At 36.7% G+C, this 13,966-nt stretch overlaps 1 protein-coding gene across 33 annotated transcripts in view; it reads right to left on the bottom strand.

Moving 5' to 3' along the window:
* Nucleotides 1-13,966, bottom strand: part of fbrsl1 (fibrosin-like 1) — a 584,485-nt gene that overhangs the window by 434,379 nt on the left and 136,140 nt on the right. For all 33 annotated transcript variants that reach the window (XM_073952014.1, XM_073952015.1, XM_073951998.1 and 30 more), the window contains exon 2: nucleotides 12,024-12,221. In XM_073952014.1, the coding sequence (XP_073808115.1) occupies nucleotides 12,024-12,221 (198 nt within the window). The remainder of the gene's footprint in view (nucleotides 1-12,023; nucleotides 12,222-13,966) is intronic.

The following is a 13,966-nucleotide window of genomic DNA, read 5'->3' as shown; positions in this document are numbered from 1 at the left end:
TGTTGAAAGGGGAGCATGGTGAATAGGTGAAGTACTAGTCTTCAGCAAGCAGCGGTTCTGCTGTTTACAAGTGCTAATCAAGGTAAAATTAAAGTAAGCTTCTCGAATATTTCTCGATTTTTTCGATCTGCAGTTTCTAAGAATTCTTTAAACACATGATCTTTGTTCAAACTACTTATTAAAAATGAAATGAAACGACACAATTACTGAGTTTTTTTGGGGGACAACTTAATTGTTTTATGTTTAATCCACTAAAATTTGTAATAACTAATAAGTTAGCCTAATACCTTTATGTTGTCCCACACAACTGATTTGTGTAATAAGCCAGCATTTTAACAGCGTATGCTGTTTAAACGGTGGCGCAGTGGGTAGCGTTGTAATCTCACAGCAAAAGGACCTTTGGTTCAAGCCCCAGCAAGGTCAGTTGGCATTTTAGTAGTGTGGAGTTTGCATGTTCTCCTTGTGTTCGTGTGGGTTTCCTCCGTGTGCTCCGAGTTCCCCCCACAAATCCAAAGACATGCGCTATACAGTAGGTGTATTGGGTAAGCTAAATTGGGTAAGCTAGTGTTTGTCTGTATGTCTTGGTCCTGCAGGTTGGGGGTTGGGGTTGAGCGTTGAGCATAAAAAAAGTTGATGTTACGAAACACCAACATGGTGCGGCTAAATATCAACTTCGATATAAACTGCCCTGGGAGTAAGTATACTGTTTAAATTAATAAACAGATTTTCAAGATATACTACATATGGAATCTGTATTGCTATGTTGAATAATAAGTTAATGTTTGTCTTTATAGTCTTGTATCTCAACAGGATAGTTTAAGGATAGGTCTCATTAAAACAAAACAAAAATAATATTCACTCAGAGTTATATTAAAGGGATATATCTCTCCCTCTTAACCCTTTAACTGCCCCACCAAGAAAAAAAAAATTGGATTGCATTTCTTAACTTTTCACTAGTTTTTACTCTAACCAAATGGTTGATATGTTGGTTTAGGGTAAAGTACCAGCATTAATACAAACACTATAAAAATGAAGACATGTAGACATGAAGCAAAAAACCATTTATTCAAAAACACAATCAAAATAAAACATCTTTGAATACTAAATCTTTAAATCTTTGAATACTAAAAGTTTTTATTTTTTCAAGCATGCCATAAAATATTTCAGATTCTCTTTTAACATGTTGTTGTTGTTGTTGGTTTTATTTTTAACAATAAAACCTATATCAAGTGTAGAGCAACAGGATTATGCTGGTTTGATTTTTTTGTAAACTAGAAATGCTGTGTGTGTAAACCATTATATAAAACATCATATATCATAACATTGTCAACCATTTGTTAGAGTGGACAAGTAAAGGGTTAAGCGGTTCTAATTGTTCACGAATTGTTTTTTTTTCTTCTGTTTAACAAAGACAGAAGAAGAAAATATTCTGAGGAATGCTAAAAACCTATAGGAAAAGGAAAAACAAATACTTAGGAAGTCAATGGCTACATGTCTCCAGCTTCCTTCCAATTATCTTCTTTTGTGTTCAACAGAAGAAAAAGGTCAGGTTTGGAACTAGTACAGAGGGGAGTAAATAGTGCCAGAATTTTCAGGTTTGGGTGAACTATCCCTTTTGAACTATCCCACAATCTCAATGTAGCTTTATACCTACAGAACAAAAAAAGACACCAACATTTCCTGCATCTGTGGTATACTAACTTCTATCGTGAAGACACAGTGCCCCCTAGTGTCTTAAACACATTAACAGACTTGCAACAGATTGAAGGACTGCAAAGATGCTCATGTCACAGAGCTGCAGTGTACTCCCTTCCCCCATATTTTGCATGCACTTCCTTTTCTTACCAGGAGGGGGCAGTGCTGCACAACACACAAAGTAGCCAAAAGCACACACTAAGCAGATTTTGGGAGTCTCCAGTAAAGAGCCAGCAGAAGGTGCCGATGTTTTGTGTGTGTGCATGTATGTGTTACGTAAGCGCGGGCTGCAAAACACTGACCCTGTATCAGTGCTTACGAGTGGGTTAAGCTCTGTGGAATGAGTTTAATCTGATTGGTTTAAAGTGATAATCATCTTAAATGCATCTGAAAGCAGCTTTACTGGGTCACAGACACTCAGATGGAATGTAAAACCTTAAGAGAAACACACACACAAAGGCTGGCCTGTAAAAGCCTGTCAAAGAGGGTCTCACAGTCCTGTCTATTTTTCATACCCCTAAGTGGGTCTGTCAAAACAAACACAGCCATGGCAAAAGAGCACAACAACAAGACCAAGTGAGAGACAGTGGAGTACAAGATCCTGAGAATACTGGCTTCAAATATATAATAATTCTTATCATTTGCATTAGAAATTTATATTAAATCAGAACATTTTTATGTAAATTAGCTTTTTCTTTAGCCTCTCTCTTGCACAAAAACACTTTTACTGTTACATTATAGAATGAAGACTATGCAGTGTTTATTGCTCAATATATGTACCTGTTAGACAATTCAAAAATCTATAATTGACTTTATCTTTGCTAGATTGTATATCGCTCAAAAAATAAAGGGAACTCTTAAACAACTCAATGTAACTCCAAGTGTTCCTTTTCTTTTCTTTTTTTTTTTTGCAGGATATTTATCTATGCTTTTAATTTAGTTGTTATATATTAATCAATAATCACTTCCCTACAAACTCACCTCAATCAATCTTAAATTAAGAACTAAATATACAGCAATATCAGATTTGTCCAATATTTTACAGCCCTAGTTACAGGTTTCCAGCAATGATCAAAATATCTTCTTTTGCGTTTAATAAAAGAAAGAAACATATAAAGGTTTGGACAAATAAAAAGTTTGTAAATGACGCCAGAAACTTCATTTTTGGGTGAACTACCCCTAAAATGTCTCTATGATTCCCCTAATACTTTTTGTGTAGACAAAAGATAATATTTAATTTATTAATAGATGTTAATTAATAGAGTAATTAATAGATGTTTTCCTTCTCCTATTTTAATGTACATTTTGGATTTGGACATTAAAAGCAGCTTGATGGAAATGGCAAGATGAGTTGTCAGTGCAAACCAGCGATCTTATGGGATATGATCGCTGGTAATCGTGACAGTTACAGATAGCGCTGCACTATTTATTGTTTCAGCATCGATATCTTAATGTATGTATCAGCAATAGTCACAATGCAGGATATGTAATGTTGAGTTAGGATTATAGTTGATTATAATTAATGAAGAGTTCAATAATAATAATAGACTAAAAGTTTATCATCTGCATGCCTTTTTAAAAAGACAGTTTATATAAAAATTTAACTTTACTCACTATTTTCATTTCACCTTTCACGCTTATGAGTTTCTTTATTATGTGTAGAAGATATTTTAATAACTCATTAACTTTTGAAACAAGTGAGGGGTGAGTAAATAGTGAGTTAATTTTTTTTTTTTGGGTGAACTATGTGAACATTTGATATTTCAAAGTTCTTCAAGAGATTATGATATTTGTAACTTTCATAAACATTAAATTACATAAAATGAAGACTATGCAGTGCTTATTGCTCTATATATACCTGAATACTGTTAGAATGCCCAATAAAGCTATAATTGACTTTATCTTTGCTCTATTGTACACTGCTCAAAAAACAAAGGGAACACTTAAATAACACAATGTAACTGCGATTGTTCTTTTTATTTATTTCTGATAAGTAAATTTGTCTATGCTTGCAATTGATATGATATATACAATTCTATATTCGTTAAACTCACCCCAATCAATCTAAAACTGAAAATTATTTGTAAATACAGGGTTTCTGCAGGTTTCACCAAGTTACATTTAAGACTTTTTAAGACATTTATGAATGAAATTTTAGACTTAAATATGGCAAAGTTTTTTTTTTTTTTTTTTAGAAAATATCAGTTGGAAAAGATTTCAACTTGCCCCCTCAAAAAATGATTAGAATTTAATGCATTTAATAATACAATAATAAAAAATTAATAATAAAAAACATAGGTCAGGTCAGTATCTTCTGCACTAAATTAATGGGCAACTTTTAAAAAAATGTTACTGTAAGGAAAGTAATTAAGACATTAAGGTGCAGAGTTAAAAATGCTGTTTAAAAAAAAAACAAAAACAAAAACATATTGACATTGGGATTGTTGGTGATTGTATGCATACATTGTTGTATAATTGTACAGTATGTCAATGGCCAGATTGGGTAGCTATACACGAACAAAGAAAAATAAATACCTGTTAAAAAAAGATTTAAGTCCTACAACAAAATATATTGGTAAATATAAGACTTTTTCAGACCCAAAATTTACTTTTTGAGATTTAAGAAATTTTAGGACATTTTAAGACTCTGCGTATAGCCTGAAATAAAGCTTGTTCACATCGCAACATGTATCGCAGAAATACAAAATAATGCGATGTCAGATTTGTCCAATATTGTGCAGCCCTAGTTACAGGTTTACAGGTACATTTGTCAAAATATCTTCTTTGTGTTTAACGAAAGAAAGAAACTCATGAAGGTTTGGACAAGTAAAGTGTGAGTAAATGATGGCAGCATTTTTTAATTTTGGGTGAACTACACTTCACTTCACTTATTCTGCATGTCTTTGGACTGTGAGCAAAACCGGAGCACCCAAGGGAAACCCACGCAGACATGGGGAAAACATGCAAACTCCAGACAGAAACAGTAACTGGCCCAGCAGGTACTTAAACCTTCTTGCTGTAAGGCAACAGTGCTAACCACTGAGCCACCGTGCTACCCGGTCCTGGATTAATCTAGGAAAGAGTAGTAGTTGATAGGGTTGTAACGGTATGAATTTTTCACGGTATGATAATCGTCTAAAACAATACCACGGTTTGACGGTTTCGCGGTATACGGTATGTTACAAATGTTACAAAATAATAGAACAGTGAAGCAAATTTGACTTTTTCCAAATAATATATTTTTAGTTACTATAAACAACACCACTTACAATGAACAAATAAAAATAAGAAAATAATAAATAATGTGTCAAAGTCCAAATAAAGTCCAAATAAACATGGTGCAAATCCTCAGTAAAAAATAGATATAAATATTTACTATACTATAAATAGTTACATAACGAAACTAGATTCAATATGGAACATCCTTAGGTTTTATGTGCCAGCATGGATATGGTTGTCTATCGATATGGATTTGGATATGGTTGTCTGCAATGCAGACAAACAGCTGCACCTTCATTTGCGTCTTTTGAATACAGCAAGAGCAGCAGTTCGTCTTTGCTGTGTCACTGTTTTGTCATGTTTCTGTGCTGCTGTGCATGCAAAAGTACTTAGTATGAGAATTATTTCATGAAAAACTTTTTTTTTTTGCGTTTTATTTAGCCGCGCATAAATGTATGCCTATCTCTCATTCCGTGTTGTTCAAAAAGCTTGGTCCACAAACAAAAGCGAAACCTATGCTTAATGGTTGTGATATAGCGAGTTTGAACCAATCTGGGCATGGAGGAGGGACAATGCATCAATGTATCATGTCTGATTTGTCCGGAGACACAGTGACGAGCGTTTCTTTGTCAAATCAGCGTTGTCAAATGTTGATGACGTAACCGCACTGATTCCGGAGCCTCTGAAAGTCCGCGAATGTTATGTGATACAGCACTGGAAAGCTGAGATTCGCTTCTTTATGCCAATCTTTGAATTGTATGAATCAGATCAGCGGATCAAAAGTTATTAAACATTTAAGAGCAATACTTATTTTTAGCCGCGGGCGGCTGTCTCGGTCTTTAAGGGTTAAAACCGTTGATATGCAATTGTTCATGGTATGATAATCGTGCACGTTCAAATCGTGGTAAACCGTCATACCGGTATATTGTTACAACCCTAGTAGTTGATGGGGGATTCTTTAAGATGGGATATCTATCTAAGGTAAGAAAATCTGGTTATTTATAGTGTGTTTGGATTCGTCTGATTGGTTAATCATATGATAGCTAATGTAGGCCCAGCCGTGGTCGATCATAAGCACGTGATCCTCTCGAAAATTAGTTTATAAGTAATCTTCACTAAGCACTTTTTGATAGAAACATATTTATAGTCAATGAAGTTACCAAATATGGTTCTTCGCACAACAAAGCATTCAAGGTCCCATGAAATTAAAAAATATATTTCTTAAATGTTAGTACTGGTTTTGTTAGTTTTTAGGACATCTATAACCTAGTGTGCATCAAAACAGTGACAAAATTTGTGTGTTGAAGATATAAAACTGATATAAACATGTAAAGCTTGTAGTTTGTCACTTCTGCCTAAATAGATTAGGGTTTTTTTTTTACAGCAACTTATACTTCTGAACAAATCTTGACCAATCAAACGCTCCCTCGTATCTGACATGCCCTGCCCCCTTAAAGTCACTTCACATTTGATGCGTTTGAGCTCAGCCACTCTCACTGGCAGAAGGGTGGTAAAACAAAACACTATTGGCTGTTTTTCTTTTAAAGGGGAGGAGCTAGACTAGGTCCCACCCTCTCATCATGTTTCAGTTGAGATAATGACAAACACTGATTAAAAAGTGAACATTTCAAAGCACTTCACGGGACCTTCAAGTGTTACAGTCTTTTCCTTTCAAAATCTTACAAGTGCTCCATCACCACCTCCTCACACTGTCTGCAGTGTAAATCACCTCTGATGGAACTTTTCTCTGGCCGAAGACCAACAGTTCCACATTCCAGCTTTAAACACAATCCAGCCCACATCCTACAGTGCAAACTAAGCTTTTAGGTCTTGAACAGCACTGGTTAAAAGTTGCTCTGTTAAACTATTAATGTACTTTTTCACCTTCTAAGACACTTACAGTATAGAATCGCAAAGTCTCAGCTCACTATAACCAACACAGAGCACATTGAAAGTGTTAAAGGAAACCAAGTGTAAAGCTGTCAGCATTAAAATGGAGTGATGGTGCTTTTAACATACCAACTTTAACCTCTTGACTAGACCCATAAAATGAGACTCTCTTTTATTTTCACACTTCTGTCCTCTGCGTTTCTCGTTTTGTTGTTGCATAACTGTAAGAAATCATCTCCTATCAGACTGAGAAATGTGCACCGCTTCAAATATGCAGACTTCTCCTTTCCAGGCTCGATCCGTCATAGTTTCTGGCCGTTGAATAAAGACTGCCGGCTAATTCGCAACCTTGCAAGTGCTGCGCTGGGCAAATCCCCTATCGTCCGACATCTGAGTCTGGGTGAAATTACAGCTCGCCCTTTCAGTCTCTCAGCTGCTATTAGACAAAGTGAGCGTTTGAAGAGCACGTCGCATTCTGTAGGGCATAAACTGTACGCGATGTTAAACCAATTTCAGCTTAAAAGGCAAGAAATGCCTTGAGTAAGCAATCCAAGAGAGAGATCTAATCAACCTGGTACAAAATATATATGAAAAAAGAACATTACAGTGCTTTCAGATTCAAGGTTAAGCTTGACTTCTGTGTGTACTTTGGTACGTGATGTTCTGCTTATGGTAATGTGCAGAAGTCAAGGGTCTTTTAAATGCATATGGTTTAAGTAGAACTGCTGCCGTGTTTCTCTAGAGTTTGGAGAAACCTTTACACAAATGCAAATCAATACACTGGGGACAAAAATACAAAAATACTTCCACTGAAACATGCATTTATTAAGATAACTAAACACTCGTATTTAAGAGGGAACAACGTGCCGCTTACTCACTAATGAAATCCTGAAATCCAGTTTCAATACAGTGCAAGCACAGATTAGGTCTGAATTACTAAACTAAATACTGTTTGCCTGCACGGCACAATTAAAACAGTGCTAATACTGACTTTAAAGAATTAATAAAATGTCTTTGTTGCTGATTCATGTGCACCCAGTTGCATAAGTTGAAATGTTCTATATATAATGATCAATAATCTATATACATGGACAAAATTGTTGGTAGCCTTCCACTGAAGAAAGAAAAAATACAAGTCAGCGAAATAACTTGACTCAATATATGACTCATAATAAATGACTCAAAAATAAACAGTTGAAAATCAGATGTTGCTTTCAAATTGTGGTCCAACGGAAGCATTATAAAGGCAAACTAATGAATTTGACCTGGACAACAACAGTTCTGTCTGATTTTCAAATCTGATTGGCTGATATCTGTGCGATAGTCTGCAATAACAGCACTCGTACAGCCTCCTTACCCTTCTGTATTACTCCGCCCACATAGAGTGGCAGCAGATCAATAAACTCACTTAATTTTGACAAATATTGCAGCTGTTGCAAAACGTAATGTACTTTTGAGGCTTTTTATGTGAGAATGTAGCTGTTTAAATTGCAACTATGCAGCTTATTTATAAGGATGGAGCCTAATTTAAATATTTATCATTTCGGAGATACAGCGCATCAGTATCCATCAGCCTGTCATACTGAGCAGAGCAAAGATGATTGACTTTCCGCCACAAGATGGCAACAGAGACTGCATTATAAGCCCCTATTGGAGAAAAGCACATCGTACTTTCAAACCACAGCTAATCAAATCATTATTAAACAGGTAAGTGACTTTAAGTCGATCTCTCTTTTTTGTATGTTGCAGTGCTGTATTTATACCATAGTAATCTGCTGGTGTTTCTGGTAGTGTCTGCTTTGCTTTGGCTTTTCTGGGGTTAATTATTGTTATCTACCGATTGCAACAGAAAATACTGTTTTAAGTTTAATGCTTAAAATCTCAAAATGTCAGCAAAATCACCTGTTTTCTCATCACTTTATAACGCTAGTTATAGTAGCAACGGTAGCAACGGTTTCTGCTGTTCTGTAAGCTGCAGATGTGAAGGAGTGAAAGTAGTTCCTCACACAAAAGGTGTTTGATTTTCTTTTTATCTACATGATTATGCCATCAAACTGTTATATAAATACTATATCGGAAAAATAGATGAAAAAATACAAAAAGTGAAAAAATAATAACATAAAAACAAAAAATCATCTACAACTACTTATAAATTAAAATATCTAATCAGCCATGACAACAAGTGTATGTTAAAATCAAACATAGATTGCAAAAATAATAGAACTAAGCTACAGAATAATCAATAGACAGAATGTCTGACTATCAACAATCTATTAGATATAGACAGACTACAGATTTATAATCCATAGAACAATAGTTAGACAGACAGAAAGAACAGACAGACAGGCATACAATTGACTTGTGGAGCTGCACATTGATGGATTTGCTCTTTAGTTTTTGGACTTTCAGCAGTAAAATTTAATCCACACTGAACTGAACTAAACTGAACTTCAACTCTGAAAACTGGACTGACGCAGTTTCAATTTCAATTTACTAGAACTTCTGTGCTAAGCTGCTTTGACACAATCTACATTGTAAAAGTGCTATAGAAGTACACACGAATTGAATTGAATACAGATAGACAGATGGAAAAAAATGATGGATGGATCTGTGAACAAGGGACGGATGAAAATCCAAACTGATGGATAAATGGATGGTGGATACAGAGATAGACAGCCAGATGGATGGATGGATGGATAGATAGATAAATACACGGACGTCCGTAGATAGATAGATACACGGACGGACGGACGGACGGACGGACGGACGGACGGACGTCCGTAGATAGATAGATACACGGACGGACGGACGGACGGACGGACGGACGGACGGACGGACGGACGGACGTAGATAGATAGATACACGGACGGACGGACGGACGGACGGACGGACGGACGGACGGACGGACGGACGGACGGACAGACAGACAGACAGACAGACAGACAGACAGACAGATAGATAGATAGATAGATAGATAGATAGATAGATAGATAGATAGATAGATAGATAGATATCAAAATAATAAAGGTAATTTCATTTTGGGAAACAGATTTTCATTGTCAACAGTGGCTTGATTAGAAAAGAATGTTGTTGTCAATGTCACAGTAGCGGTGCCTCAATCAGGTCCTGTGGCACAGTGTGGTTTACATGCAGTACTGAAAAAAGCAAGCATATGACTAACTGAAAAAAGCGAGCATATGACTAGCTGAATCACTGAACACACTCCACTCACTCATAATGAGTTGCATGAGTGAAAAAAAAGTTAACGCTTAAATGCTTTGATGAATCTGCCTTTGAGTGTGATCACGAGCTGTTCAGAGGCAAAAATCAAGCCGAGCTGTGCATCAAAAGCCCCGACACGCTGATCAGAGACATGCTGTGTGTGTCCCTCTGCATCTCTCCAGCTAGGAAATATAAACACACGTGCACACACACACAACAGCGGCCCATGCGCATTCACAGTCTCTCCCCGTCCAGATGGCTGCTTTGTGGAGAGCCTTCCGCTCTGCAATTACAGCGATATGAAAGTGGTTTTCTTTTTTCCCCATTATTTCTGATCAGAGAGGGAAACGGAGCTGCCAGCGGGTGTATAAGAGTCTGATAGACGCCCACGCGGGCTAGAACACCCTGCATTTAAACCCGCTGCCAGTGCAAGTGAGCGAACGCACAAAGGCCTGTGATCAGAGAGTGATCGCATCTGGAGAGAGGCTGCTTTATATGCATTGGTCTACAGAGATGGAGAAGTCTTCAGGGGAGGGTAATCAGATGCCACTGGGAGGAGGCAAGTGACAGACACATGATGAAGTGTGGCTCTGTCTGTCCATTTGACTTTAACTCGAGCCTGATAATATTCCATCTCTCCTTATGGTGTCAGAAAGCTGTCCTCTTAGAAAACTCAGCGGGAGAGACAGCGGACAGACAATGAAGTGGGGAAAGGAGATCATGGCTTTAAGTTATGGCACTGAACTGAAGAAACCATTATAACTGCACTTTCATGAAGTTTGTCACAGGCATTTTGAAAGACAGACAAACTGAGACAATGATAGTAGCATAGATGGGCAGACAGACTGATGATAGAACGATGATAGACAGACAGACAGACAGACAGACAGACAGATAGATAGATAGATAGACAGATGGATAGATAGATAAATAGATAGATAGATAGATAGATAGATAGATAGATAGATAGATAGATAGATAGACAGACAGACAGACAGACAGACAGACAGACAGACAGACAGACAGATAGACAGACAGACAGACAGAAAGGTAGATAGACAGACAGACAGACAGACAGATAGATAGATAGATAGACAGACAGACAGACAGACAGACAGACAGACAGACAGACAGACAGACAGACAGACAGACAGATAGACAGATAGATGGATGGATGGATGGATGGATGGATGGATGGATGGATGGATGGATGGATGGATGGATGGATGGATGGATGGATGGATGGATGGATGGATGGATAGAAGGATGGATGGATAGAAGGATGGATGGATGGATGGATGGATGGAATAATAAATTCAGATAGATAGATAGATAGATAGATAGATAGATAGATAGATAGATAGATAGATAGATAGATAGATAGATAGATAGATAGATAGATAGATAGATAGATAGATAGATAGATAGACAGACAGACAGAAAGGTAGATAGACAGACAGACAGGTAGATAGATAGATAGATAGATAGATAGATAGATAGATAGATAGATAGATAGATAGATAGATAGATAGATAGATAGATAGATAGATAGATAGATAGATAGATAGATAGATAGATAGATAGATAGATAGATAGATAGATAGATAGATAGATAATACCATCTGCACTATCGCTTTCAAGGAACGCTACAAATAAGGTAATACAACGGAGGGAGAAAATGACCACAGGAAGCATGAGCTGGTTATATTTGTTCTTCTCGTCATTAACAGCATGCTGTGCGTCTTAACCACAGCTCTAGCCCAGTAATCTGTCAGCCGCTGATGTACTGCTGTCACATTCATATGCACACACCTCGCTGGGCCCTCGCAGAAACAGCAGGCATTCAGTAATGACTGTCGAAGGCCACATTAATCTGGTCAACAGCAGTCAAAGCCGTCAACACTCAGGAACAGGTATAAGATCACGCGGCTTTCATGCTCCGCTGCACCTGTCCATCAAGCTATCATTTAACCTGCAGAAATGGATGACAGACTCACTCGTTTGTTCTTCTTGGAGTACGTGTTCTTCAGCAGTCGATCTTTCACCCGATCGTGCTCTCGGCCCATGCTGGTGGCCAGATTGGCAAAGTCGGTCTCGTCTATGTCAGGGGTCACGCTCTCCTTGGTCTCTTTCTGTCGTTTCACCACAATCTCCTCCCATTTCTTTTTTTCCAGTTTAACGGAAACATTCTTGTTCTGAAAGAGGAAAACGAGACAAGAAAAAACGAGAGGTTAGAGGTGATAAATGCAATAGTATGAGCTGAGCTACTGCAAAACAACATCAAATACCTTTAAAGAGACGGAAGATGAGACAAGGAGGCAGAAAGGCAAGTGAAGGAGGCAGAAAGGCAAGTGAAGGAGGCAGAAAGGCAAGTGAAGGAGGCAGAAAGGTGAGTGAAAATGTAAAGAGCAGAAATAAAAAAATGAAAAGAGCAGACAATATGAAAAGGAAAGCAAGGAAATCTAAATATCTATCTATCTATCTATCTATCTATCTATCTATCTATCTATCTATCTATCTATCTATCTGTCTATCTGTCTATATGTCTGTCTATCTGTCTAAGGGAAACAAAAGGAAAATAATGGCAAAAAAGAGGAAAAGAAAATGAAAAAGACAGGAAAGGAAAAGAAAGGAAAGGAAAGAAATCAAGGGAGAGGGATAGAACATGAAAATGATATGAAAAGAAAAAAATGGCAAGGAAGAGGAAGAGAAAATGGAAAAGGAAATTAAAGAAAAAGAATAGGAAAAGAAATAAAAAGAAAGAAAATGAAGGAAAAAACAGGAAAGAAAAGAAAAGGAAAATAATGGAAAAGAAGAGGAATAGAAAATTAAAAAGATAGGACAGAAAAGGAAAGGAACTGAAAGGAAAGGGAAGAGAGAGGGATAGAAAAAATGAAAAGATAGAAAATAAAGGAAAAGAAAATAAAATAAAAGAAATGAAAATAATGGCAATAAAGAGGAAAAGAAAATGGAAAAGACAGGAAAGAAAAGGAAAGGAAAGAAAAGAAAAGGAAAGAAAAGAAAGGGAAAGGAAAGGAAAGGAAGCAAAGGGAGGGGAATAGAAATTGAAAATGAATTGAAAAGAAAAAAATGGCAAGGAAGAGAAAATGGAAAAGGAAATTAAAGAAAAAAGAAATTGAAAAGAAAGGAAGGTAGAGAAAAGGAAAGGAAGGGAAGGAAAAGACAGCAAAGGAAAGGAAAATAATGGCAAAGAAAAGCAATAGAAAATTAAAAAGACGGTAAAGGAAAGGAAAGGGAAGAGAGAGGGATAGAAAAAATGAAGGGAAAATAAAAGAAAGGAAAATAATGGCAAGGAAGAGGAAGAGAAAATGGAAGGGAAAGAAAAGAAAAGCAATGACAAAAAAATGAAGGTAATAGAAAGCGAAGAAAATAAGAGGAGAGGAATGGGAATGTAAGGAAAGACAGGGATAGAAAATGAAAATGAAAGGAAACAAAAATAAAAGAAAAGGAAAGGAAAACAATGGCAAAGATGAGAAAGAGAAAATGGAAAATAAAATAAAAGGAAACGAAAGAAGAGGAAAAATGACAAGCAAGGTGAAGAGAAAATTGAAAGAAACGGAAAGCAAAGACAATAAGAGGAAAGGAAAGGAAAAGAAAATGATAAAGAGGAAAAACAGGATGAAAAAGGAAAGGGAAAGAAAGGGAAAAGAATGAAGAGGAGACAAAGAGAAAAAGAAAAAAGCTAAAGTAGCCGTTCATCTGTTTTGTGTTTATTCACGATAATCATAGTGTACTCCAGCAAGTCTGATATCATCCTCTGCTTCTACTCAAGCTGTATGTGATTACAAGCAAAAGTCAAAAACAACAAACGGCAACACACAGACTGTATACTGCTGGTAAACATGACCTTGCCTGTTCAAATTAACAGCAGCTACTCACAGTTTGACAAGCACATGAGTTTAATCTACACGGATAAAGG

Source organism: Danio rerio, chromosome 5 (genome assembly GCF_049306965.1).
Source record: "Danio rerio strain Tuebingen ecotype United States chromosome 5, GRCz12tu, whole genome shotgun sequence".
Taxonomy (NCBI): Eukaryota; Metazoa; Chordata; class Actinopteri; order Cypriniformes; family Danionidae; genus Danio; species Danio rerio.
This window is presented reverse-complemented; position numbering and strand designations above follow the sequence as displayed.